At 39.6% G+C, this 27,676-nt stretch overlaps 7 protein-coding genes across 7 annotated transcripts; all 7 read right to left on the bottom strand.

The window, feature by feature from the left end:
- Positions 1-7,898: 7,898 nt before the first annotated feature.
- Positions 7,899-8,688, bottom strand: LOC138192717 (hepcidin-like). Its single transcript, XM_069140307.1, has 3 exons — positions 8,544-8,688; positions 8,367-8,444; positions 7,899-8,202 (listed from the first exon to the last, which is right to left on the bottom strand). The coding sequence occupies exons 1-3, from the start codon at positions 8,628-8,630 to the stop codon at positions 8,107-8,109; spliced, it is 261 nt and encodes an 86-aa protein (XP_068996408.1). The 5' UTR covers positions 8,631-8,688; the 3' UTR covers positions 7,899-8,106.
- A 2,354-nt stretch (positions 8,689-11,042) lies between these two features.
- LOC138192708 (hepcidin-like) lies at positions 11,043-11,832 on the bottom strand. The gene is made up of 3 exons (XM_069140294.1): positions 11,688-11,832; positions 11,511-11,588; positions 11,043-11,346 (listed from the first exon to the last, which is right to left on the bottom strand). Exons 1-3 carry the CDS (start codon positions 11,772-11,774, stop codon positions 11,251-11,253), a joined length of 261 nt encoding a protein of 86 aa, XP_068996395.1. The 5' UTR covers positions 11,775-11,832; the 3' UTR covers positions 11,043-11,250.
- Positions 11,833-14,191: 2,359 nt separating this feature from the next.
- LOC138192702 (hepcidin-like) lies at positions 14,192-14,981 on the bottom strand. Its single transcript, XM_069140282.1, has 3 exons — positions 14,837-14,981; positions 14,660-14,737; positions 14,192-14,495 (listed from the first exon to the last, which is right to left on the bottom strand). Exons 1-3 carry the CDS (start codon positions 14,921-14,923, stop codon positions 14,400-14,402), a joined length of 261 nt encoding a protein of 86 aa, XP_068996383.1. The 5' UTR covers positions 14,924-14,981; the 3' UTR covers positions 14,192-14,399.
- Positions 14,982-17,376: 2,395 nt separating this feature from the next.
- LOC138192693 (hepcidin-like) lies at positions 17,377-18,146 on the bottom strand. The gene is made up of 3 exons (XM_069140269.1): positions 18,002-18,146; positions 17,825-17,902; positions 17,377-17,680 (listed from the first exon to the last, which is right to left on the bottom strand). Exons 1-3 carry the CDS (start codon positions 18,086-18,088, stop codon positions 17,585-17,587), a joined length of 261 nt encoding a protein of 86 aa, XP_068996370.1. The 5' UTR covers positions 18,089-18,146; the 3' UTR covers positions 17,377-17,584.
- A 2,395-nt stretch (positions 18,147-20,541) lies between these two features.
- Positions 20,542-21,331, bottom strand: LOC138192687 (hepcidin-like). The gene is made up of 3 exons (XM_069140255.1): positions 21,187-21,331; positions 21,010-21,087; positions 20,542-20,845 (listed from the first exon to the last, which is right to left on the bottom strand). Exons 1-3 carry the CDS (start codon positions 21,271-21,273, stop codon positions 20,750-20,752), a joined length of 261 nt encoding a protein of 86 aa, XP_068996356.1. The 5' UTR covers positions 21,274-21,331; the 3' UTR covers positions 20,542-20,749.
- Positions 21,332-23,727: 2,396 nt separating this feature from the next.
- Positions 23,728-24,507, bottom strand: LOC138192681 (hepcidin-like). The gene is made up of 3 exons (XM_069140242.1): positions 24,363-24,507; positions 24,186-24,263; positions 23,728-24,021 (listed from the first exon to the last, which is right to left on the bottom strand). Exons 1-3 carry the CDS (start codon positions 24,447-24,449, stop codon positions 23,926-23,928), a joined length of 261 nt encoding a protein of 86 aa, XP_068996343.1. The 5' UTR covers positions 24,450-24,507; the 3' UTR covers positions 23,728-23,925.
- Positions 24,508-26,878: 2,371 nt separating this feature from the next.
- On the bottom strand, positions 26,879-27,668 carry LOC138192674 (hepcidin-like). The gene is made up of 3 exons (XM_069140228.1): positions 27,524-27,668; positions 27,347-27,424; positions 26,879-27,182 (listed from the first exon to the last, which is right to left on the bottom strand). Exons 1-3 carry the CDS (start codon positions 27,608-27,610, stop codon positions 27,087-27,089), a joined length of 261 nt encoding a protein of 86 aa, XP_068996329.1. The 5' UTR covers positions 27,611-27,668; the 3' UTR covers positions 26,879-27,086.
- Positions 27,669-27,676: the final 8 nt, after the last annotated feature.

Genomic DNA, 27,676 nt, shown 5'->3' with positions numbered 1-27,676 from the left:
AGAAACATTCGAAACGGGAAATTGTAAAAAAGATTGGGAGCTGGACGAGCAGTTAACTGGTGAGGCTGATGATCACAGTCGTGCAGCCCGTTCACACGCGCTTCACCTGCAGGACAGGACGTGCAGATTCACGGTCTTAATGCTCACCTTGCACATTAATATCCCCACGCTGTATTTGCCATGTATATACATATATATTATAGTTTAAATTCCTGTATGACAAATGGGGGAATATTTATGAGTCACTTGCTGCAGTAGTGTTTCAGTTTGTTTTCATTGCAGCAGGTGCAGTGGGGGGTTGTGAGAATTTTTTTTATTTTTATTTATTTTTTTATCACTATCCATTACATGGAACAGACAGGCATTTCTATACCGACCTGGTTTGGTTTTTCCTCTGGGTGCTGTAACTTTTTTTTTTTTTTTTTTACTTATTTAACGTGCTCTGGAATATCTGGCTTTTTCTTTTACATCAGGATCCAAACGCAACACAAAGCCATTGTCCCTGTTCGCTTGAGTGGAATATAGGCAAGGCAGCTCTGTCCTTCCACTCAGGATGTGACACGCAAGGGCTTTATGACCTGAACTGAATCACACTGCGCACCTTAAACACATAACAGACTGGGCAAACATTTCCTCTCACTGGTGCTCCCCAAGCCATGGGCATAACCATTATATTGGGCTCAGGAGCCAGCTGGTGAGGACAAATCCACAAGGATTCCTATTTTCCCCCTCCTGACTCTCTGGCAGCCCGGCTCCATTCATTCAATTTTTATATGTGCCCACTGCCTAGTAGCTGTGTTACTACCGGTTTCAAGGGAGAATTAATCGAAAACAGGTCTTATTAAAGCACATTAAGACCAGTTGAATTGGATATAATGTGCTCAGTAAGGGCCCAGAAGGGCTGTTTCTGAGCCGTAGCTGACACTTGTGGCTTCTATGAGTGAGGATATGTTGTTCTGCAGTGGCACTGCGCTGGTTCCAGGGGGGCTATTCACTTGAGCCAAGTGTTGCATTGTGGGTAAGCAGATTTTAAGTGGGTATGAATACAGCAGGGGGTAAAGGAGGGTTTCATTGTCCAGGAATGTTTATCCCCCACCCCGCCTTCATTCAGGGCCGGATTATGCAGCAGCATGCTTCACAAGCAACCTTTGCCTCCACTTGGAGGGTCTGTGGAAGAAATATTCATTCATACATATACACATGTACAAACAGTCGTTATCCTCCTGACAAGAAGCCAGGTTGATTGCTCCCTGGAGCCGTGGAGAGTAGGTGGAAGTGGAGCCGCTGCAGCGGGGTGTTGTACCGAACTCTCGCTGGCTGGGCTGTGCTCTCCGGGAAGACTGGAGCCAGCGATGCTCCCAGTGAGAGCGACGCAGTCATCATCCTCAGAGCAGCAGAATTTATTGGGCAGTGTGTGGGTTGTAGAAACGTGTTTAATCAACTCAGCTATAGGGGAGGTCTTGACCTCATGGCAGTGGTTCCCAGCCTTGATTGTGTGTGTGTGTGTGTGTGTGTGTGTGTGTGTGTGTGTGTGTGTGTGTGTGTGTGTGTGTGTGTGTGAATGGCTCACAGCCTTTGCTGTGGAGTGTGACCTGCGGTGGAGCCTCTGGTTCACACTCTGCTCTCCGCTGTTGCTGGTTTAAGTGATTAACTGTAGAAAGTGATGACTAATCTGTCGGTTAAGAGACTGAAACAATTGCAGTTAAATGAGATATTACTGAAAATATTGAATGTAATAGTGCCCTCTGGAACCAATCAAGGGGAACAATAATAGAAAGTTATATTAGGTAGGGTTAGAAAGTCGTAATTCACTGCAGAGAAATGAGTCTATAAAATTTTTTTTTTTTATTTTGACAACCAAAGTCCAATTGTATAATTTGTTTGTAGCCGTGCAGGTGTGGATCCAGATGGCAATATCAGTTTGATCTGTTGGTTGGTCACTGCTTTTGGTCCAAACTGGAATATCTCAACAACTAACTGTTGAGTTGATGCGTTTTTTTTGTCCACACATTCATAGTCCACAGAGCTTGAAGTACACAGACTTTGGTGATTCCTTGACTTTACCTGTGGCTCCACCAGCAGATACAAAAGGTTCACTTAGTGCAAAACGTTGTACATTTGTGGTTCCCAGATGGTGTATGACCCTTGACTCATCAGCATTTTGTACTTGACATCTGTGGTTTTGATTGACATGTATTGAGAACTACTGGACATATGGACTTGAATAATGGCAGGAGACTTTGTTATCTCCTGACACATCAGGTAACACCATCTTCAGGTCAATTTTTTTGATAATTCCAGTTCTGTCATGATTTTGACTTTTCTATCTGGTAGTTTTTATTTAAGTCTGGATTTGGTGTTTCCTGTTTTATTTTGAAAAGACTCACTTCCTGTGTTTGTCTTGTTTTACTTCCTGCTCCTCTGTTTGATTGTCTGCCCCGCCCTGATTTGTTTCAGCTGTCCCTCGTTGTCCTTCCCTCCCTGATCTATTTATTCTGTGCGCTCTTCTTTCCTATTTGTCAGTTCGTTATTAGAGTTTGCCTGCCATGTTCCCATGCCTTAAAATACCCAGTGAGTTCTTTGTGCTTTATGTTTCAGCTCTTTTAGATATGTTTTCCCTCTTTAGTCCCTTTTGGATTATCTCTGTCTTTTTGGACAGCCTGCTGGAGTTTGGTTCTGTTTGTGGGACTTGAATTGAGATATATTCAATCAGTAATTAAAGCCTTTTGGTTTTCATGAACCCTCTTGTTTGTTGTCGTGCAATTGGGTACCCTATTCCTTGAACCTTAACAAGTACGGTGGTTTATAGCTGAATACCTTCTAAATGAATGACATTCCTATCAGCCTCAGCTGTACTTTGTGTTTAATACTCATTTGCTCAGTTTATATGGTGTACATGTACATCACAATACCTGGTAAACAGCAGCATGCAAGCACGGGCATTGTAAGCATTTTAGCATTGTGACTTTGGCATTCAGTTTAAAGCAATGCTGTATCTACTGTAGGTACAGTATAAAGTTAAGTTCAAATCTGTTTGTCTCAGTGAAGATCTGGGACTCTTTTTTTTTATTGTTCCTGTTGAATGCCATCCACTCAAAGAGTGTCTACTAATCAAACGACCAACAGCAGCGACATCTTGTAAACTCCTCACCATACTACCCAACAACTTCAGTTTGTTCTTAAAACCACCAGCTTGAAGATTTATAGAGCTAGTATACTGCAGTTCACCGATGAACAGGCCCCTAATTGCTGCCTGCCTGAATTGTGTTTTGTATGTGTGTGAGTCAGATAAAAAAAAAAAAAAAAAAACACATGGTGTGTGTGTGTGTGTGTGTGTGTGTGGAAGCTAAACAGAACCTTCTGCACTCATTTACTATCTCCTTGTGTGGTTTGGCAGCAGCTCTGTTGGTATGGGGGCGTACAACGGGCATCCGTCTGGACGAGAGGCAGGCCTGGCATGCCGCTCAGCCCCCTGCAAGGCTGCATGAGGGTGGGATCAGAGCAGGAGTCCGCCAGGCTCCAGACTGGTAGTCTGTGTATGGGTGACGGCAAGCAAATGTGTGTTTCTGCGTGTATATGCACTTCTGTGTGTATGGGGGTAATTACATCGTAATCACACAGGCTTAAGCAGCAACCACAAGTTGGCCATTGTTCTGCCTGTCACTTGCAATATGTTGACCTCTCTGTATGCTGTTTCACTATTCAGTACTCTATCACGGATTGTGAGTCTGTGTGTTCCCTAATCATTTCTGCACCGGTTTAACACCAGACCGTTTATTTGACCTTTGTGGTCATTATAATTGTGAGGCGCGATCCAGCCGTGCCCAAAGTAACACAATCACGTGCACACCACCATGGCCGGACGCCATTCCTCCCCGTACTATACTGGATAACAAGTGAACCACCGCAGAGCTGAGTTTGGTCCACTTGGACAGCAGACCACCCTTTGGAAAGTGAAGTTGCCTCTGTGAGTGTTGTTTGTTAGAGGCCAATGGAGGATATAACTTCCTAAACACACATGTATGTGTGAGCCTATATGGTGACAGATAAGTTTCAGAGGCCCCTGCACTCTCTCCTTCTGATCATTGTATAAATTTGTCATATGCACACACACAGAAATAACTGTTTTATCCAGCACTCTTTTTAATGATAGAATATTTTAATGACCTTAACAAACCTGTGATAATCAGAGCTGTTTAAAGTACCTGAAAGCCACACTTAAGTAAAAGTACAGATATCTTGGAGGAAAATGACTTTGGTAGAGGTTAAAGTCACCAAGTAGAAAATTACTTGTGTAAAAGTCATAAATTATCCCATATTTACTGGACTTAAGTATCCAAAGTATGTTTTTTTTTTTTATGTGAAATGTACTCAAGGTATTTAAACTAAAGGTGAATACTGTTATTTAAAAGCAGTCAGAATTTTGAAAATTGTGAAGTTTATTCTTTTAAAGTATCAAAAATAAAAGTTTTATGTAATGCTTTTGGATTAATATCACTGTTGAATCAATGCACATTTTAGTGCTGTAGTTACATAAGGTGCTTACTTTATATGCTTTATGTACTGTTGGTTAGTCTCATCTACAGAAATGCATCGTATTCCATAATATCATCGTATGTTTGTATCGTTTCTGTTCTGTATGAACAATGTCTCTCTAAAATGTCAACAAGCTCAGAAAAACAAGACATTTTCCAGCGAATCAAAGGGTGTTTTAAAGTAGATTATTTCGCTTAAAAAGTAAAATTTACGATCACCACATTTGGAGATACATGGTTTTCAATGAACAGAAAGGGCATGCAAATCTGTAATCCTACAAGTAACTTGTAACTAAAAGTAAAAATGTAAGAGTAAAAGTACAAAACTCCACTCTGAAATGTTGTGGGGTAGAAATATAATATTGTATTAAATGAATCTACTCAAGTAAAGTACAATTACCTCAAATATTTACTGCAGTACTTGAGTGAATGTTACATTACACCACTGGTGATAATGTGTTAATGATGCCACCATATCACTGAGCACCTAGTAACTACAGCATGACCAAATCTAGTGACATCAGATTGTTAATTTAAGACAACTGTAGCTGTAGGTTCTCATATCCGAGCAGACACACAAAGCCGCAGAAGCCGCAGCATTGCCGGCATCTAATGGGGCCAGTAGAGCCTGTCTGCCTGATGTTATATGGCGTCTGTGTGGAAGACAAAAAACATGAGTCAACTTCTGTTCTGTTACTCTCCTATCGAAAGCATCATGGCAGTTTACAGGAAAAACACAACCATTAACATTTAAATTAACATACCATCAATGTTTCCACTGACGTCTCTTCTTGTGCTGAGGCTGGATTTTCATTGGTCATCGCCTCCTCTAGTTCTTCTTTTGGATGTGTGATGGCTGGGTGTGTAAAGCATTCTGGTATTTATACTCACTTGGATCAATGTTGCCTCATCCCTTATTTGCTTCGAGGACCGGCCTTTCATCACTCCCCGGATGATGCTGGGAATACTGTAATAATTGGAAACTTCTTGATGAATGGGATGTGGTGTGTTTTGAATTATTGGACACAACATTTAAAATTGAATAGATAAATTGAGTTTATTGAACAAACATGTTCAATAAACTCAATTTATCTATTCAATTTTAAATGATCTTTCTGCAGATAGAAAATGCAGTTCATTACATGAAAAGGTTGCTTCCCAAGTTTCACAATATACAGTGTGCTGTGTATTGATATGCTGCTAATACTGCCAGCAACAGTTTAAGAAATGTATGTGTTCAGTATGTTTTTTATGGCATAGACGTAAAAAAAACCTTCTCATGGCAAAGTGTGAGACAGAATGGGTTCACTTTCTGTATTATGAAGTTAACTGAATTGCATTATCTTAAATCTAGAAAATCAATAGGAATCAGTGGCACAATATATCAGGTCATGAATTATGATTTGATCAATTACACTTGACCCTAATGTCAAATCAATTTTTATTGATATAACACATTTTAGATACAACAAGAATCGCCTAAAAAGCTGAACATCAAAAAAAGACTTGACACATTTGAGCCATTAAAGACGTAATTAGTAAATTATAAAAAAAAAAGAAAAGAAAGAGATTAAAAGTATTGATAAGCCAGAACAACACATGAGGATTTACATGAGCACGAGGAAAAAAAAAAAAAAAAAAAAGAGAGGTTGAAATTTAAGTATGCCTAATCTGGAAACGCCAGAAAACATACACATTTTCATTTGAGATTTGATTCCTGGTAGTGAAGGTGATGTCCTGATCTAGAGGAGGAGGCTGTTCTAAAATTGTGGACCTGCCAGTGAGAAAGCCGGGTCAATCCTATAGTGCCAATCTGGATGAAGAAACCACTAAAAGTTAATGGTATTCTATATCATGATGTCCTCACGAAAGTTTTATCACACAGTTTACTATTTAAACCTATCTATACCTCCATGCATCTTCCAGCTAAACATAATGAAGAACCTAACGTACAAAACACCCACAAAAAAGCCGTTATTGCAGAATTAGCAATGGTAAAAGTTATCTAAGACCTTTGTTTGCATAACCTTGAAAAAGTCTGGGGAAATTTCAGTTTTTAATGTTACCAAATATCTTGTGCAATAACCAAAATCCCTCTCTTACTCGTGTACTGATAACCACTGTCACTACGGGACTTGTTTCAAAGTGTCACAATGGAGAGAAACATCACCTTCAGCACCTTCTGTTTTGATATCCAGTCATGATGAATATCCATAAATACTTCAATCTTCCTGCGTAGCATTTATTTGTCAGCAAACTAAAAGTTACAGTTGCAAGGGAAACACTGTTTTGACACCACAACTGGTTTTATTGTTTTGTGTCAGACCTGCCGTTAGTTATCTACACAAGAATATAGTCTTAAAAAAGAGAAAAGAAAGAAAGAAGCAGACTCAGCTGACATCTGAGCTTGTTTTATATCGACATATATCTCATTGTCAGTAGTCTGGTAGAAGTCTACTGGGATTAGCTTGTTCTGTGGTTAGCGTGCTCGTCAATGATGATGACTAATCCAAAAGTCTGTTCTTTATAAACTAAACGTGGAGGAAAAAAGGGCTTGGACAGATACTGTGACTAATTTCTCCTGCCAGCTCATCAACACAGGCCTTTAAAACGACTAGCTGCAGCTGTTAGCCTAGTTACCTTCCTTATAGTCAGCTACATTTGCTTGATTGATTTGATGAAGACTACCAGGGGATGCATTTGAAGTTGGGTTAGGGTTATTTTCTCAAATACATTTTTAACGGGTCTCTGAATAATTGTACAGAAGACATGATTTCACGTTTAGTGCTGAAACTGAGAGCATCACTTGTGACATGTCAATAATGTTTAAAATGTTATTCTCTAATTCATTTATAGTTGTTGATTATTTTTTAGGTAAAACTATTACTTGATGACAATGTTTCACTACAAACATATTAGAGTTTTAACCTCTTGTGCCCTTCTTGTGCACAAAAGCAGGGCACACTGTTGTTTTCATGTAATGCTCAGACATTGTTTCACTACTGAATACTGCGTTGAAGAAAATGTTGAGATGATTTTGGAAGTTGCTGTTTGACAAATATTCAAATTCTTATCAGAAATGTCACTTTTACACGATATAATATGGTAATTTAAAAATGTATTGATAATACAACGCAGTACATGCAGATATTTGGTAATACACGTGGACGATACAGTCACATTAAACTGAAGCATGACATAGTCCAATAAGATCTTCACAACGGGCAGCAAACTCCGCAGCCGCTCATGCCCTCATTCATTTTATTGTGTCCATCTGTACTTTTTCTACTGCAACATGTCAGGATGTCTTCTGTAGAGAAGACTTGTTTAGATTTGTGATGAAAAACCTTTTACACGTTGCAATATAGTGACATCAAAGTTTATTGTAAGACCACAGTGTAGTATGAGATGTTTAGAGTCATTAGGATGATGTAGTCACATCACTGATCACCTGTTTGAGTTGAGAAACTGTCAGAATCTTAAAAAAGGTGAAAACAGATTTAAGTTGTAGAACAAAGAGTGTAACAAACAAATAAGAAGTAGTTGTTGTGAGAATCTCATGCAGGAGTCTTCAGAACGGGCAACAAACTCCGCAGCCGCTCATGCCGCAGCAGCCGCAGCAGAAGCGACACTTGGCGCTGCGCTTCTGTCTGCTGCTATACAGCGTCTGTGAGAAAGACAAGAGACAAGAGCTCAGTGTTCATCTGCAGCATTATCACTCACTCTGTTTCTTCTCTCTACTTATGTGGAGGAAGCATCAGGACACTCTGGAGACAAAACACATCCACTTCTAGTTGAATCAGTTGAAGGTGTTCAGTTCAAGTTACCGACCTTCCAGGAGTCCACTGATGTCTCTTCAGCTGCTGCAGCTGCATCAAAGATGCTCACTGGTACCTCCAGCTCTTGCTCCTGTTGATGAATTGTTTACAGGAAGAACAACATTTTAACATGTAAACAAAGCATTTGTAGCTAACAAGATAATGAAGTGAGCTGAAGTCCAGTTCTTACTTCAGTGAGTGGGACAGCAGAGCTCTCCTGGATACAAATAAATGTGAGCACGACGGCAACTGCAACTGCAACACTGAAGGTCTTCATGTTGAACCAACGAGATTTCTCCTGATCTTGATGACTGTCGTCAGCTCCTTTGACTTCTCCTGTCTGATGGTGGAGTGAGCAGGAGGTGCTGGTATTTATCCTCCTTTGGACCACTGTTGCCTCATGGCTCACAGCACTGACTCTACCTGCTGTCAGGAACCAGCTTGCAACACTCCCTGTTCCCATCATCCCTGTGACCCTGGGAAACTCCCGACCAATGGGAAACTCTCAGTTTTTGTTTGTTGGCCTGAAACTTCAAATCAAAATGAACTTTTTTCTTTCGTCCTTCAATAAAATTAGTATTAGTACAATATTACACTATTACTTAATGACCTGCAGCTGTTGGTTAGTTACTTTCTTATTTGTAAAGTTAAAGTCTAACTGTTGTTATATCACTCAAAGCAAGAAGATTTGAGTGTTTGTTTGAACCATGAGTCACATAACAACACTGACAGTGAATATCAGGAGATATTTTCTCACAATCTTACCAGTAGTTCAGTTGGATTAAACTGCATTGTAGTCTTTTATAAATCTAACCATACTAAACATTTTGTTTTTACGTAAACTAAAACTAGTCTGAGATTACTGTGGTTCAGTTTCATGTTCTAAAACATTGTTTGGTTTTGTGTTTGTTTTTGTGTATGAATAACCAGTTGCAGCATCTCTAGCCTGTGATTGGAGAAAGATTTTTTTGATTGGTGGATTTATTGATGGATAGACGGACAAATTGATTGATTGATTGATTAATGGATTGATGAATGTATATACGGATAGACAGACGGATTGACTGGTTAATTGATTGATTGATTGATAGATAGATAGATGGATAGACAGACAGATCGACTGATTGATTGATTGATGGATATATGGATAGACTGACGGATTGACTAGTTGATTGATTGATTGATGGATAGATGGATAGACAGACAGATTGACTGATTGATTGATTGATGGATTGATGAATGGATATATGGATGGACAGACGGATTGACTGGTTGATTGATTGGTTGTTTGAGTGATTGATTGACAGATTGATGGATTGATTTGTTTCACCTGTTCTGTACATGAGCTGAGAGAGGACAGCCGGGGACTATTGCTACGTTCAAATGGGACTCGTGAGCTCGTGGTTACAACATGGGAAATCGTGTGCACCCTTTGTTTGGGGTTCAAGTGGTTAAGTCATAGAAACACTGTTGCTAGGCAACGACAACATGGACAGTATCTGGAGGCCAAAGAGGTTAAAAATTTAGCAAGATAATGGGGAGATATTTTAAGGAAGGAAACACAAAGGCACCGAGGGAAAAGATGAGGCCGTTGGGAGATCAACATTTTTCTAACACGTGAACTATTATCTAAGTTACAATGAAAAATTATACGTGACTAAAATTACAATATTTAGCTAAACATCCAATAGAATATTAACTTCCCTGGCCTTTTCCATTCCCGTAAACGTCAGCAAACACGTCACAACTCGTGAACTCGAGGCTTATCGAACGTTTTGAGTTCTGATGTCGTGAAGACCACAAGAGGGGACCGTTCATATGGACTCTTCTCGTGAACACGGTAAACACGACCCTATTTGAAGGCAGCATGAATGTTCAAATGCCTGACCAACTTTCTGTTCAGGTGGAAGAAAGCCAAAAGAACCACTCAGTTATTGTTGAAAATGTTAGTTCGTTCATTCAACTTTGTCCTCTGTAAAGTGTGCGAGGTACTCGTTAAACTACCTGGGGGCAGGGCGGCAAGTCCAGGAAAAGTAATTGCTCACACCTCGGAGCCTACTTTATCTAAAACTCTAGAAACAGGAAGTGCTGACTCTGTATTTTTGGTTCTGAAGTTTTAGTTGGGTTTTTAATTGGGCTTTATTTTCAGAAAGGTTTTTAATACAAGTTTGGAAAAAACTCCTTTTTTAGAGACTCGTAGGTTATATTTGTGTTTTGATTTGAGCTGCACCTGTTTATACCGCTTTACTTCACCTCATTTGTTTATGTGCAAACTATTGAGCTTCTTTTAATTAATAAATAACTTTTGTTCATCAATTACACCTGGTTTTATGTTGCTTCCCTCCTCCCAATGAGGTCTGGTTGGAAATAGTTTCACACATTAAAACTCCAAGTAAAATGTAACCTTGTTTTTATCGGATTTAACCCAGATTTATATTTATTTCTTGCTCACACAAATGGTTGCCTTATTTAAAACAATGCTCAACTGTCTGCATGGTCATGTTCACAGAACTGTTCTCAGTCATTTCAGCCACTGCAGGTCAACATGAAACTGAAGCAGCTAAATGTAATGCAGCCCTCATTCATTTTATTGTGTCCACCTGTACTTTTCCTACTTCAACATATCAGGATGTCTTCTGTAGAAAAGACTTGTTTAGATTTGCGATGAAAAACCTTTTACACGTTGCAGTATAGTGACATCAAAGTTTATTGTAAGACCACAGTGTAGTATGAGATGTTTAGAGTCATTAGGATGATGTAGTCACATCACTGATCACCTGTTTGAGTTGAGAAACTGTCAGAATCTTAAAAAAGGTGAAAACAGATTTAAGTTGTAGAACAAAGAGTGTAACAAACAACTAAGAAGTAGTTGTTGTGAGAATCTCATGCAGGAGTCTTCAGAACGGGCAACAAACTCCGCAGCCGCTCATGCCGCAGCAGCCGCAGCAGAAGCGACACTTGGCGCTGCGCTTCTGTCTGCTGCTATACAGCGTCTGTGAGAAAGACAAGAGACAAGAGCTCAGTGTTCATCTGCAGCATTATCACTCACTCTGTTTCTTCTCTCTACTTATGTGGAGGAAGCATCAGGACACTCTGGAGACAAAACACATCCACTTCTAGTTGAATCAGTTGAAGGTGTTCAGTTCAAGTTACCGACCTTCCAGGAGTCCACTGATGTCTCTTCAGCTGCTGCAGCTGCATCAAAGATGCTCACTGGTACCTCCAGCTCTTGCTCCTGTTGATGAATTGTTTACAGGAAGAAGAACATTTTAACATGTAAACAGAGCATTTGTAGCTAACAAGATAATGAAGTGAGCTGAAGTCCAGTTCTTACTTCAGTGAGTGGGACAGCAGAGCTCTCCTGGATACAAATAAATGTGAGCACGACGGCCACTGCAACTGCAACACTGAAGGTCTTCATGTTGAACCAACGAGATTTCTCCTGATCTTGATGACTGTCGTCAGCTCCTTTGACTTCTCCTGTCTGATGGTGGAGTGAGCAGGAGGTGCTGGTATTTATCCTCCTTTGGACCACTGTTGCCTCATCGCTCACAGCACTGACTCTACCTGCTGTCAGGAACCAGCTTGCAACACTCCCTGTTCCCATCATCCCTGTGACCCTGGGAAACTCCCGACCAATGGGAAACTCTCAGTTTTTGTTTGTTGGCCTGAAACTTCAAATCAAAATGAACTTTTTTCTTTCGTCCTTCAATAAAATTAGTATTAGTACAATATTACACTATTACTTAATGACCTGCAGCTGTTGGTTAGTTACTTTCTTATTTGTAAAGTTAAAGTCTAACTGTTGTTATATCACTCAAAGCAAGAAGATTTGAGTGTTTGTTTGAACCATGAGTCACGTAACAACACTGACAGTGAATATCAGGAGATATTTTCTCACAATCTTAGTAGTAGTTCAGTTGGATTAAACTGCATTGTAATCTTTTGTAAATCTAACCATACTAAACATTTTGTTTTTACGTAAACTAAAACTAGTCTGAGATTACTGTGGTTCAGTTTCATGTTCTAAAACATTGTTTAGTTTTGTGTTTGTTTTTGTGTATGAATAACCAGTTGCAGCATCTATAACCTGTGATTGGAAAAATATTTTTTTTGATTGGTGGATTTATTGATGGATAGACGGACAGATTGATTGATTGATTGATTAATGGATTGATGAATGTATATACGGATAGACGGACGGATTGACTGATTAATTGATTGATTGATTGATTGATTGATAGATAGATGGATAGACAGACAGGTCGACTGATTGATTGATTGATTGATTGATGGATATATGGATAGACTGACGGATTGACTAGTTGATTGATTGATGGATTGATGAATGGATATATGGATGAACAGACGGATTGACTGGTTGATTGATTGGTTGTTTGAGTGATTGATTGATGGATAGACGGACGAATTGACTGATTGATATATTGACGGATGGATGGATTGATTTGTTTCACCTGTTCTGTACATGAGCTGAGAGAGGACAGCCGGGGACTATTGCTACGTTCAAATGGGACTCGTGAGCTCGTGGTTACAACATGGGAAATCGTGTGCACCCTTTGTTTGGGGTTCAAGTGGTTAAGTCATAGAAACACCGTTGCTAGGTAACAACAACATGGACAGCATCTAGAGGCCAAAGAGGTTAAAAATTTAGCAAAATAATGGGGAGATATTTTAAGGATGGAAACGCAAAGGCACCGAGGGAAAAGATGAGGCCGTTGGGAGATCAACACTTTTCTGAGACGTAAACTATTATCTAAGTTACAATGAAAAATTATACATGACTAAAATTACTTTATTTAGCTCAACATCCAATAGAATATTAACTTCCCTGGCCTTTTCCATTTCCGTAACCGTCAGCAAACACGTCACAACTCGTGAACTCAAGGCTTATAGAACGTTTTGAGTTCTGATGTCGTGAAGACCACAAGAGGGGACCGTTCATATGGACTCTTCTCGTGAACACGGTAAACACGACCCTATTTGAAGGCAGCATGAATGTTCAAATGCCTGACCAACTTTCTGTTCAGGTGGAAGAAAGCCAAAAGAACCACTAAGTTATTGTTGAAAATGTTAGTTTGTTCATTCAACTTTGTTCTCTGTAAACTGTGCGAGGTACTCGTTAAACAACCTGGGGGCAGGGCGGCAAGTCCAGGAAAAGTAATTGCTCACACCTCGGAGCCTACTTTATCTAAAACTCTAGAAACAGGAAGTGCTGACTCTGTATTTTTGGTTCTGAAGTTTCAGTTGGGTTTTTAATCAGGCTTTATTTTCAGAAACGTTTATAATACAAGTTTGGAAAAAACTCTCCTTTTTTAGAGACTCGTAGGTTATATTTGTGTTTTGATTTGAGCAGCACCTGTTTTTACCACTTTACTTCACCTCATTTGTTTATGTGCAAACTATTGAGCTCCTTTTAATTAATAAATAACGTTCATTCATCAATTACACCTGGTTTTATGTTGCTCCACTCCTCCCAATGAGGTCAGGTTGGAAACAGTTTCACACATTAAAACTCCAAGTAAAATGTAACCTTGTTTTTATCGGATTTAACCCAGATTTATATTTATTTCTTGCTCACACAAATGGTTGCCTTATTTAAAACAATGCTCAACTGTCTCTGCATGGTCATGTTAACAGAACTGTTCTCAGTCATTTCAGCCACTGCAGGTCAACATGAAACTGAAGCAGCTAAATGTAATGCAGCCCTCATTCATTTTATTGTGTCCATCTGTACTTTTCCTACTGCAACATATCAGGATGTCTTCTGTAGAAAAGACTTGTTTAGATTTGTGATGAAAAAACTTTTACACGTTGCAATATAGTGACATCAAAGTTTATTGTAAGACCACAGTGTAGTATGAGATGTTTAGAGTCATTAGGATGATGTAGTCACATCACTGATCACCTGTTTGAGTTGAGAAACTGTCAGAATCTTAAAAAAGGTGAAAACAGATTTAAGTTGTAGAACAAAGAGTGTAACAAACAAATAAGAAGTAGTTGTTGTGAGAATCTCATGCAGGAGTCTTCAGAACGGGCAGCAAACTCCGCAGCCGCTCATGCCGCAGCAGCCGCAGCAGAAGCGACACTTGGCGCTGCGCTTCTGTCTGCTGCTATACAGCGTCTGTGAGAAAGACAAGAGACAAGAGCTCAGTGTTCATCTGCAGCATGATCACTCACTCTGTTTCTTCTCTCTACTTATGTGGAGGAAGCATCAGGACACTCTGGAGACAAAACACATCCACTTCTAGTTGAATCAGTTGAAGGTGTTCAGTTCAAGTTACCGACCTTCCAGGAGTCCACTGATGTCTCTTCAGCTGCTGCAGCTGCATCAAAGATGCTCACTGGTACCTCCAGCTCTTGCTCCTGTTGATGAATTGTTTACAGGAAGAACAACATTTTAACATGTAAACAAAGCATTTGTAGCTAACAAGATAATGAAGTGAGCTGAAGTCCAGTTCTTACTTCAGTGAGTGGGACAGCAGAGCTCTCCTGGATACAAATAAATGTGAGCACGACGGCAACTGCAACTGCAACACTGAAGGTCTTCATGTTGAACCAACGAGATTTCTCCTGATCTTGATGACTGTCGTCAGCTCCTTTGACTTCTCCTGTCTGATGGTGGAGTGAGCAGGAGGTGCTGGTATTTATCCTCCTTTGGACCACTGTTGCCTCATCGCTCACAGCACTGACTCTACCTGCTGTCAGGAACCAGCTTGCAACACTCCCTGTTCCCATCATCCCTGTGACCCTGGGAAACTCCCGACCAATGGGAAACTCTCAGTTTTTGTTTGTTGGCCTGAAACTTCAAATCAAAATGAACTTTTTTCTTTCGTCCTTCAATAAAATTAGTATTAGTACAATATTACACTATTACTTAATGACCTGCAGCTGTTGGTTAGTTACTTTCTTATTTGTAAAGTTAAAGTCTAACTGTTGTTATATCACTCAAAGCAAGAAGATTTGAGTGTTTGTTTGAACCATGAGTCACGTAACAACACTGACAGTGAATATCAGGAGATATTTTCTCACAATCTTACCAGTAGTTCAGTTGGATTAAACTGCATTGTAGTCTTTTGTAAATCTAACCATACTAAACATTTTGTTTTTACGTAAACTAAAACTAGTCTGAGATTACTGTGGTTCAGTTTCATGTTCTAAAACATTGTTTAGTTTTGTGTTTGTTTTTGTGTATGAATAACCAGTTGCAGCATCTGTAACCTGTGATTGGAGAAAGGTTTTTTTTTGATTGGTGGATTTATTGATGGATAGACGGACAGATTGATTGATTGATTGATTAATGGATTGATGAATGTATATACGGATAGACAGACGGATTGACTGGTTAATTGATTGATTGATTGATAGATAGATAGATGGATAGACAGACAGATCGACTGATTGATTGATTGATGGATATATGGATAGACTGACGGATTGACTAGTTGATTGATTGATTGATGGATAGATGGATAGACAGACAGATTGACTGATTGATTGATTGATGGATTGATGAATGGATATATGGATGGACAGACGGATTGACTGGTTGATTGATTGGTTGTTTGAGTGATTGATTGATGGATAGACGGACGAATTGACTGATTGATATATTGACGGATGGATGGATTGATTTGTTTCACCTGTTCTGTGAATGAGCTGAGAGAGGACAGCCGGGGACTATTGCTACGTTCAAATGGGACTCGTGAGCTCGTGGTTACAACATGGGAAATCGTGTGCACCCTTTGTTTGGGGTTCAAGTGGTTAAGTCATAGAAACACCGTTGCTAGGCAACGACAACATGGACAGCATCTAGAGGCCAAAGAGGTTCAAAATTTAGCAAGATAATGGGGAGATATTTTAAGGATGGAAACGCAAAGGCACCGAGGGAAAAGATGAGGCCGTTGGGAGATCAACACTTTTCTGAGACGTAAACTATTATTTAAGTTACAATGAAAAATTATATATGACTAAAATTACAATATTTAGCTCAACATCCAATAGAATATTAACTTCCCTGGCCTTTTCCATTTCCGTAAACGTCAGCAAACACGTCACAACTCGTGAACTCGAGGCTTATAGAACGTTTTGAGTTCTGATGTCGTGAAGACCACAAGAGGGGACCGTTCATATGGACTCTTATCGTGTACACGGTAAACACGACCCTATTTGAAGGCAGCATGAATGTTCAAATGCCTGACCAACTTTCTGTTCAGGTGGAAGAAAGCCAAAAGAACCACTCAGTTATTGTTGAAAATGTTAGTTCGTTCATTCAACTTTGTTCTCTGTAAAGTGTGCGAGGTACTCGTTAAACTACCTGGGGGCAGGGCGGCAAGTCCAGGAAAAGTAATTGCTCACACCTCGGAGCCTACTTTATCTAAAACTCTAGAAACAGGAAGTGCTGACTCTGTATTTTTGGTTCTGAAGTTTTAGTTGGGTTTTTAATTGGGCTTTATTTTCAGAAAGGTTTTTAAAACAAGTTTGGAAAAAAGTCTCCTTTTTTAGAGACTCGTAGGTTATATTTGTGTTTTGATTTGAGCTGCACCTGTTTATACCGCTTTACTTCACCTCATTTGTTTATGTGCAAACTATTGAGCTTCTTTTAATTAATAAATAACTTTTGTTCATCAATTACACCTGGTTTTATGTTCCTTCCCTCCTCCCAATGAGGTCAGGTTGGAAATAGTTTCACATATTAAAACTCCAAGTAAAATGTAACCTTGTTTTTATCGGATTTAACCCAGATTTATATTTATTTCTTGTTCACACAAATGGTTGCCTTATTTAAAACAATGCTCAACTGTCTCTGCATGGTCATGTTCACATAATTTTCTCAGTCATTTCAGCCACTGCAGGTCATCATGAAACTGAAGCAGCTAAATGTAATGCAGCCCTCATTCATTTTATTGTGTCCATCTGTACTTTTTCTACTGCAACATGTCTGGATGTCTTCTGTGGAAAAGACTTGTTTAGATTTGTGATGAAAACACTTTTACACGTTGCAGTATAGTGACATCAAAGTTTATTGTAAGACCACAGTGTAGTATGAGATGTTTAGAGTCATTAGGATGATGTAGTCACATCACTGATCACCTGTTTGAGTTGAGAAACTGTCAGAATCTTAAAAAAGGTGAAAACAGATTTAAGTTGTAGAACAAAGAGTGTAACAAACAAATAAGAAGTAGTTGTTGTGAGAATCTCATGCAGGAGTCTTCAGAACGGGCAGCAAACTCCGCAGCCGCTCATGCCGCAGCAGCCGCAGCAGAAGCGACACTTGGCGCTGCGCTTCTGTCTGCTGCTATACAGCGTCTGTGAGAAAGACACATCTGCAGCATTATCACTCACTCTGTTTCTTCTCTCTACTTATGTGGAGGAAGCATCAGGACACTCTGGAGACAAAACACATCCACTTCTAGTTGAATCAGTTGAAGGTGTTCAGTTCAAGTTACCGACCTTCCAGGAGTCCACTGATGTCTCTTCAGCTGCTGCAGCTGCATCAAAGATGCTCACTGGTACCTCCAGCTCTTGCTCCTGTTGATGAATTGTTTACAGGAAGAACAACATTTTAACATGTAAACAAAGCATTTGTAGCTAACAAGATAATGAAGTGAGCTGAAGTCCAGTTCTTACTTCAGTGAGTGGGACAGCAGAGCTCTCCTGGATACAAATAAATGTGAGCATGACGGCAACTGCAACTGCAACACTGAAGGTCTTCATGTTGAACCAACGAGATTTCTCCTGATCTTGATGACTGTCGTCAGCTCCTTTGACTTCTCCTGTCTGATGGTGGAGTGAGCAGGAGGTGCTGGTATTTATCCTCCTTTGGACCACTGTTGCCTCATCGCTCACAGCACTGACTCTACCTGCTGTCAGGAACCAGCTTGCAACACTCCCTGTTCCCATCATCCCTGTGACCCTGGGAAACTCCCGACCAATGGGAAACTCTCAGTTTTTGTTTGTTGGCCTGAAACTTCAAATCAAAATGAACTTTTTTCTTTCGTCCTTCAATAAAATTAGTATTAGTACAATATTACACTATTACTTAATGACCTGCAGCTGTTGGTTAGTTACTTTCTTATTTGTAAAGTTAAAGTCTAACTGTTGTTATATCACTCAAAGCAAGAAGATTTGAGTGTTTGTTTGAACCATGAGTCACGTAACAACACTGACAGTGAATATCAGGAGATATTTTCTCACAATCTTACCAGTAGTTCAGTTGGATTAAACTGCATTGTAGTCTTTTGTAAATCTAACCATACTAAACATTTTGTTTTTACGTAAACTAAAACTAGTCTGAGATTACTGTGGTTCAGTTTCATGTTCTAAAACATTGTTTAGTTTTGTGTTTGTTTTTGTGTATGAATAACCAGTTGCAGCATCTGTAACCTGTGATTGGAGAAAGGTTTTTTTTTGATTGGTGGATTTATTGATGGATAGACGGACAGATTGATTGATTGATTGATTAATGGATTGATGAATGTATATACGGATAGACAGACGGATTGACTGGTTAATTGATTGATTGATTGATAGATAGATAGATGGATAGACAGACAGATCGACTGATTGATTGATTGATGGATATATGGATAGACTGACGGATTGACTAGTTGATTGATTGATTGATGGATAGATGGATAGACAGACAGATTGACTGATTGATTGATTGATGGATTGATGAATGGATATATGGATGGACAGACGGATTGACTGGTTGATTGATTGGTTGTTTGAGTGATTGATTGATGGATAGACGGACGAATTGACTGATTGATATATTGACGGATGGATGGATTGATTTGTTTCACCTGTTCTGTGAATGAGCTGAGAGAGGACAGCCGGGGACTATTGCTACGTTCAAATGGGACTCGTGAGCTCGTGGTTACAACATGGGAAATCGTGTGCACCCTTTGTTTGGGGTTCAAGTGGTTAAGTCATAGAAACACCGTTGCTAGGCAACGACAACATGGACAGCATCTAGAGGCCAAAGAGGTTCAAAATTTAGCAAGATAATGGGGAGATATTTTAAGGATGGAAACGCAAAGGCACCGAGGGAAAAGATGAGGCCGTTGGGAGATCAACACTTTTCTGAGACGTAAACTATTATTTAAGTTACAATGAAAAATTATATATGACTAAAATTACAATATTTAGCTCAACATCCAATAGAATATTAACTTCCCTGGCCTTTTCCATTTCCGTAAACGTCAGCAAACACGTCACAACTCGTGAACTCGAGGCTTATAGAACGTTTTGAGTTCTGATGTCGTGAAGACCACAAGAGGGGACCGTTCATATGGACTCTTCTCGTGAACACGGTAAACACGACCCTATTTGAAGGCAGCATGAATGTTCAAATGCCTGACCAACTTTCTGTTCAGGTGGAAGAAAGCCAAAAGAACCACTCAGTTATTGTTGAAAATGTTAGTTCGTTCATTCAACTTTGTTCTCTGTAAAGTGTGCGAGGTACTCGTTAAACTACCTGGGGGCAGGGCGGCAAGTCCAGGAAAAGTAATTGCTCACACCTCGGAGCCTACTTTATCTAAAACTCTAGAAACAGGAAGTGCTGACTCTGTATTTTTGGTTCTGAAGTTTTAGTTGGGTTTTTAATTGGGCTTTATTTTCAGAAAGGTTTTTAAAACAAGTTTGGAAAAAAGTCTCCTTTTTTAGAGACTCGTAGGTTATATTTGTGTTTTGATTTGAGCTGCACCTGTTTATACCGCTTTACTTCACCTCATTTGTTTATGTGCAAACTATTGAGCTTCTTTTAATTAATAAATAACTTTTGTTCATCAATTACACCTGGTTTTATGTTCCTTCCCTCCTCCCAATGAGGTCAGGTTGGAAATAGTTTCACATATTAAAACTCCAAGTAAAATGTAACCTTGTTTTTATCGGATTTAACCCAGATTTATATTTATTTCTTGTTCACACAAATGGTTGCCTTATTTAAAACAATGCTCAACTGTCTCTGCATGGTCATGTTCACATAATTTTCTCAGTCATTTCAGCCACTGCAGGTCATCATGAAACTGAAGCAGCTAAATGTAATGCAGCCCTCATTCATTTTATTGTGTCCATCTGTACTTTTTCTACTGCAACATGTCTGGATGTCTTCTGTGGAAAAGACTTGTTTAGATTTGTGATGAAAACACTTTTACACGTTGCAGTATAGTGACATCAAAGTTTATTGTAAGACCACAGTGTAGTATGAGATGTTTAGAGTCATTAGGATGATGTAGTCACATCACTGATCACCTGTTTGAGTTGAGAAACTGTCAGAATCTTAAAAAAGATTAAAACAGATTTAAGTTGTAGAACAAAGAGTGTAACAAACAAATAAGAAGTAGTTGTTGTGAGAATCTCATGCAGGAGTCTTCAGAACGGGCAGCAAACTCCGCAGCCGCTCATGCCGCAGCAGCCGCAGCAGAAGCGACACTTGGCGCTGCGCTTCTGTCTGCTGCTATACAGCGTCTGTGAGAAAGACAAGAGACAAGAGCTCAGTGTTCATCTGCAGCATTATCACTCACTCTGTTTCTTCTCTCTACTTATGTGGAGGAAGCATCAGGACACTCTGGAGACAAAACACATCCACTTCTAGTTGAATCAGTTGAAGGTGTTCAGTTCAAGTTACCGACCTTCCAGGAGTCCACTGATGTCTCTTCAGCTGCTGCAGCTGCATCAAAGATGCTCACTGGTACCTCCAGCTCTTGCTCCTGTTGATGAATTGTTTACAGGAAGAACAACATTTTAACATGTAAACAAAGCATTTGTAGCTAACAAGATAATGAAGTGAGCTGAAGTCCAGTTCTTACTTCAGTGAGTGGGACAGCAGAGCTCTCCTGGATACAAATAAATGTGAGCACGACGGCAACTGCAACTGCAACACTGAAGGTCTTCATGTTGAACCAACGAGATTTCTCCTGATCTTGATGACTGTCGTCAGCTCCTTTGACTTCTCCTGTCTGATGGTGGAGTGAGCAGGAGGTGCTGGTATTTATCCTCCTTTGGACCACTGTTGCCTCATCGCTCACAGCACTGACTCTACCTGCTGTCAGGAACCAGCTTGCAACACTCCCTGTTCCCATCATCCCTGTGACCCTGGGAAACTCCCGACCAATGGGAAACTCTCAGTTTTTGTTTGTTGGCCTGAAACTTCAAATCAAAATGAACTTTTTTCTTTCGTCCTTCAATAAAATTAGTATTAGTACAATATTACACTATTACTTAATGACCTGCAGCTGTTGGTTAGTTACTTTCTTATTTGTAAAGTTAAAGTCTAACTGTTGTTATATCACTCAAAGCAAGAAGATTTGAGTGTTTGTTTGAACCATGAGTCACGTAACAACACTGACAGTGAATATCAGGAGATATTTTCTCACAATCTTACCAGTAGTTCAGTTGGATTAAACTGCATTGTAGTCTTTTGTAAATCTAACCATACTAAACATTTTGTTTTTACGTAAACTAAAACTAGTCTGAGATTACTGTGGTTCAGTTTCATGTTCTAAAACATTGTTTAGTTTTGTGTTTGTTTTTGTGTATGAATAACCAGTTGCAGCATCTGTAACCTGTGATTGGAGAAAGGTTTTTTTTTGATTGGTGGATTTATTGATGGATAGACGGACAGATTGATTGATTGATTGATTAATGGATTGATGAATGTATATACGGATAGACAGACGGATTGACTGGTTAATTGATTGATTGATTGATAGATAGATAGATGGATAGACAGACAGATCGACTGATTGATTGATTGATGGATATATGGATAGACTGACGGATTGACTAGTTGATTGATTGATTGATGGATAGATGGATAGACAGACAGATTGACTGATTGATTGATTGATGGATTGATGAATGGATATATGGATGGACAGACGGATTGACTGGTTGATTGATTGGTTGTTTGAGTGATTGATTGATGGATAGACGGACGAATTGACTGATTGATATATTGACGGATGGATGGATTGATTTGTTTCACCTGTTCTGTGAATGAGCTGAGAGAGGACAGCCGGGGACTATTGCTACGTTCAAATGGGACTCGTGAGCTCGTGGTTACAACATGGGAAATCGTGTGCACCCTTTGTTTGGGGTTCAAGTGGTTAAGTCATAGAAACACCGTTGCTAGGCAACGACAACATCTAGAGGCAAAAGAGGTTAAAAATTTAGCAAGATAATGGGGAGATATTTTAAGGATGGAAACGCAAAGGCACCGAGGGAAAAGATGAGGCCGTTGGGAGATCAACACTTTTCTGAGACGTAAACTATTATTTAAGTTACAATGAAAAATTATATATGACTAAAATTACAATATTTAGCTCAACATCCAATAGAATATTAACTTCCCTGGCCTTTTCCATTTCCGTAAACGTCAGCAAACACGTCACAACTCGTGAACTCTAGGCTTATAGAACGTTTTGAGTTCTGATGTCGTGAAGACCACAAGAGGGGACCGTTCATATGGACTCTTCTCGTGAACACGGTAAACACGACCCTATTTGAAGGCAGCATGAATGTTCAAATGCCTGACCAACTTTCTGTTCAGGTGGAAGAAAGCCAAAAGAACCACTCAGTTATTGTTGAAAATGTTAGTTTGTTCATTCAACTTTGTTCTCTGTAAAGTGTGCGAGGTACTCGTTAAACTACCTGGGGGCAGGGCGGCAAGTCCAGGAAAAGTAATTGCTCACACCTCGGAGCCTACTTTATCTAAAACTCTAGAAACAGGAAGTGCTGACTCTGTATTTTTGGTTCTGAAGTTTTAGTTGGGTTTTTAATTGGGCTTTATTTTCAGAAAGGTTTTTAAAACAAGTTTGGAAAAAAGTCTCCTTTTTTAGAGACTCGTAGGTTATATTTGTGTTTTGATTTGAGCTGCACCTGTTTTTACCGCTTTACTTCACCTCATTTGTTTATGTGCAAACTATTGAGCTTCTTTTAATTAATAAATAACTTTTGTTCATCAATTACACCTGGTTTTATGTTCCTTCCCTCCTCCCAACGAGGTCAGGTTGGAAATAGTTTCACATATTAAAAGTCCAAGTAAAATGTAACCTTGTTTTTATCGGATTTAACCCAGATTTATATTTATTTCTTGCTCACACAAATGGCTGCCTTATTTAAAACAATGCTCAACTTTCTCTGCATGGTCATGTTCACATAATTTTCTCAGTCATTTCAGCCACTGCAGGTCATCATGAAACTGAAGCAGCTAAATGTAATGCAGCCCTCATTCATTTTATTGTGTCCATCTGTACTTTTTCTACTGCAACATATCAGGATGTCTTCTGTGGAAAAGACTTGTTTAGATTTGTGATGAAAACACTTTTACACGTTGCAATATAGTGACATCAAAGTTTATTGTAAGACCACAGTGTAGTATGAGATGTTTAGAGTCATTAGGATGATGTCGTCACATCACTGATCACCTGTTTGAGTTGAGAAACTGTCAGAATCTTAAAAAAGATTAAAACAGATCTAAGTTGTAGAACAAAGAGTGTAACAAACAAATAAGAAGTAGTTGTTGTGAGAATCTCATGCAGGAGTCTTCAGAACGGGCAGCAAACTCCGCAGCCGCTCATGCCGCAGCAGCCGCAGCAGAAGCGACACTTGGCGCTGCGCTTCTGTCTGCTGCTATACAGCGTCTGTGAGAAAGACAAGAGACAAGAGCTCAGTGTTCATCTGCAGCATGATCACTCACTCTGTTTCTTCTCTCTACTTATGTGGAGGAAGCATCAGGACACTCTGGAGACAAAACACATCCACTTCTAGTTGAATCAGTTGAAGGTGTTCAGTTCAAGTTACCGACCTTCCAGGAGTCCACTGATGTCTCTTCAGCTGCTGCAGCTGCATCAAAGATGCTCACTGGTACCTCCAGCTCTTGCTCCTGTTGATGAATTGTTTACAGGAAGAAGAACATTTTAACATGTAAACAGAGCATTTGTAGCTAACAAGATAATGAAGTGAGCTGAAGTCCAGTTCTTACTTCAGTGAGTGGGACAGCAGAGCTCTCCTGGATACAAATAAATGTGAGCACGACGGCCACTGCAACTGCAACACTGAAGGTCTTCATGTTGAACCAACGAGATTTCTCCTGATCTTGATGACTGTCGTCAGCTCCTTTGACTTCTCCTGTCTGATGGTGGAGTGAGCAGGAGGTGCTGGTATTTATCCTCCTTTGGACCACTGTTGCCTCATCGCTCACAGCACTGACTCTACCTGCTGTCAGGAACCAGCTTGCAACACTCCCTGTTCCCATCATCCCTGTGACCCTGGGAAACTCCCGACCAATGGGAAACTCTCAGTTTTTGTTTGTTGGCCTGAAACTTCAAATCAAAATGAACTTTTTTCTTTCGTCCTTCAATAAAATTAGTATTAGTACAATATTACACTATTACTTAATGACCTGCAGCTGTTGGTTAGTTACTTTCTTATTTGTAAAGTTAAAGTCTAACTGTTGTTATATCACTCAAAGCAAGAAGATTTGAGTGTTTGTTTGAACCATGAGTCACGTAACAACACTGACAGTGAATATCAGGAGATATTTTCTCACAATCTTAGTAGTAGTTCAGTTGGATTAAACTGCATTGTAGTCTTTTATAAATCTAACCATACTAAACATTTTGTTTTTACGTAAACTAAAACTAGTCTGAGATTACTGTGGTTCAGTTTCATGTTCTAAAACATTGTTTAGTTTTGTGTTTGTTTTTGTGTATGAATAACCAGTTGCAGCATCTATAACCTGTGATTGGAGAAAGATTTTTTTTTGATTGGTGGATTTATTTATGGATAGACGGACAGATTGATTGATTGATTGATTGATTAATGGATTGATGAATGTATATACGGATAGACGGACGGATTGACTGGTTAATTGATTGATTGATTGATTGATAGATAGATAGATGGATAGACAGACAGATCGACTGACTGACTGATTGATTGATTGATTGATGGATATATGGATAGACTGACGGATTGACTAGTTGATTGATTGATTGATGGATAGATGGATAGACAGACAGATTGACTGATTGATTGATTGATGGATTGATGAATGGATATATGGATGGACAGACGGATTGACTGGTTGATTGATTGGTTGATTGATTGATTGATTGATGGATTGATTTGTTTCACCTGTTCTGTGAATGAGCTGAGAGAGGACAGCCGGGGACTATTGCTACGTTCAAATGGGACTCGTGAGCTCGTGGTTACAACATGGGAAATCGTGTGCACCCTTTGTTTGGGGTTCAAGTGGTTAAGTCATAGAAACACCGTTGCTAGGCAACGACAACATGGACAGCATCTAGAGGCCAAAGAGGTTCAAAATTTAGCAAGATAATGGGGAGATATTTTAAGGATGGAAACGCAAAGGCACCGAGGGAAAAGATGAGGCCGTTGGGAGATCAACACTTTTCTGAGACGTAAACTATTATTTAAGTTACAATGAAAAATTATATATGACTAAAATTACAATATTTAGCTCAACATCCAATAGAATATTAACTTCCCTGGCCTTTTCCATTTCCGTAAACGTCAGCAAACACGTCACAACTCGTGAACTCGAGGCTTATAGAACGTTTTGAGTTCTGATGTCGTGAAGACCACAAGAGGGGACCGTTCATATGGACTCTTCTCGTGAACACGGTAAACACGACCCTATTTGAAGGCAGCATGAATGTTCAAATGCCTGACCAACTTTCTGTTCAGGTGGAAGAAAGCCCAAAGAACCACTCAGTTATTGTTGAAAATGTTAGTTCGTTCATTCAACTTTGTTGTCTGTAAAACTGTGCGAGGTACTCGTTAAACTACCTGGGGGCAGGGCGGCAAGTCCAGGAAAAGTAATTGCTCACACCTCGGAGCCTACTTTATCTAAAACTCTAGAAACAGGAAGTGCTGACTCTGTATTTTTGGTTCTGAAGTTTTAGTTGGGTTTTTAATCAGGCTTTATTTTCAGAAAGGTTTTTAATACAAGTTTGGAAAAAACTCCTTTTTTAGAGACTCGTAGGTTATATTTGTGTTTTGATTTGAGCTGCACCTGTTTTTACCGCTTTACTTCACCTCATTTGTTTATGTGCAAACTATTGAGCTCCTTTTAATTAATAAATAACGTCCGTTCATCAATTACACCTGGTTTTATGTTGCTCCACTCCTCCCAATGAGGTCAGGTTGGAAATAGTTTCACACATTAAAACTCCAAGTAAAATGTAACCTTGTTTTTATCGGATTTAACCCAGATTTATATTTATTTCTTGCTCACACAAATTGCTGCCTTATTTAAAACAATGCTCAACTGTCTCTGCATGGTCATGTTCACAGAATTGTTCTCAGTCATTTCAGCCACTGCAGGTCATCATGAAACTGAAGCAGCTAAATGTAATGCAGCCCTCATTCATTTTATTGTGTCCATCTGTACTTTTTCTACTGCAACATGTCAGGATGTCTTCTGTAGAAAAGACTTGTTTAGATTTGTGATGAAAAAACTTTTACACGTTGCAATATAGTGACATCAAAGTTTATTGTAAGACCACAGTGTAGTATGAGATGTTTAGAGTCATTAGGATGATGTAGTCACATCACTGATCACCTGTATGAGTTGAGAAACTGTCAGAATCTTAAAAAAGATTAAAACAGATCTAAGTTGTAGAACAAAGAGTGTAACAAACAAATAAGAAGTAGTTGTTGTGAGAATCTCATGCAGGAGTCTTCAGAACGGGCAGCAAACTCCGCAGCCGCTCATGCCGCAGCAGCCGCAGCAGAAGCGACACTTGGCGCTGCGCTTCTGTCTGCTGCTATACAGCGTCTGTGAGAAAGACAAGAGACAAGAGCTCAGTGTTCATCTGCAGCATGATCACTCACTCTGTTTCTTCTCTCTACTTATGTGGAGGAAGCATCAGGACACTCTGGAGACAAAACACATCCACTTCTAGTTGAATCAGTTGAAGGTGTTCAGTTCAAGTTACCGACCTTCCAGGAGTCCACTGATGTCTCTTCAGCTGCTGCAGCTGCATCAAAGATGCTCACTGGTACCTCCAGCTCTTGCTCCTGTTGATGAATTATTTACAGGAAGAACAACATTTTAACATGTAAACAAAGCATTTGTAGCTAACAAGATAATGAAGTGAGCTGAAGTCCAGTTCTTACTTCAGTGAGTGGGACAGCAGAGCTCTCCTGGATACAAATAAATGTGAGCACGACGGCCACTGCAACTGCAACACTGAAGGTCTTCATGTTGAACCAACGAGATTTCTCCTGATCTTGATGACTGTCGTCAGCTCCTTTGACTTCTCCTGTCTG

The sequence above is a fragment of the Embiotoca jacksoni genome, unplaced genomic scaffold (assembly GCF_022577435.1).
Source record: "Embiotoca jacksoni isolate LCO1_2020_lvr unplaced genomic scaffold, fEmbJac1.0.p SCAF_11, whole genome shotgun sequence".
Lineage (NCBI taxonomy): Eukaryota > Metazoa > Chordata > Actinopteri > Embiotocidae > Embiotoca > Embiotoca jacksoni.
The sequence above is the reverse complement of the archived record's forward strand: the minus strand, read 5'-3'. Positions and strand labels throughout refer to the sequence as shown.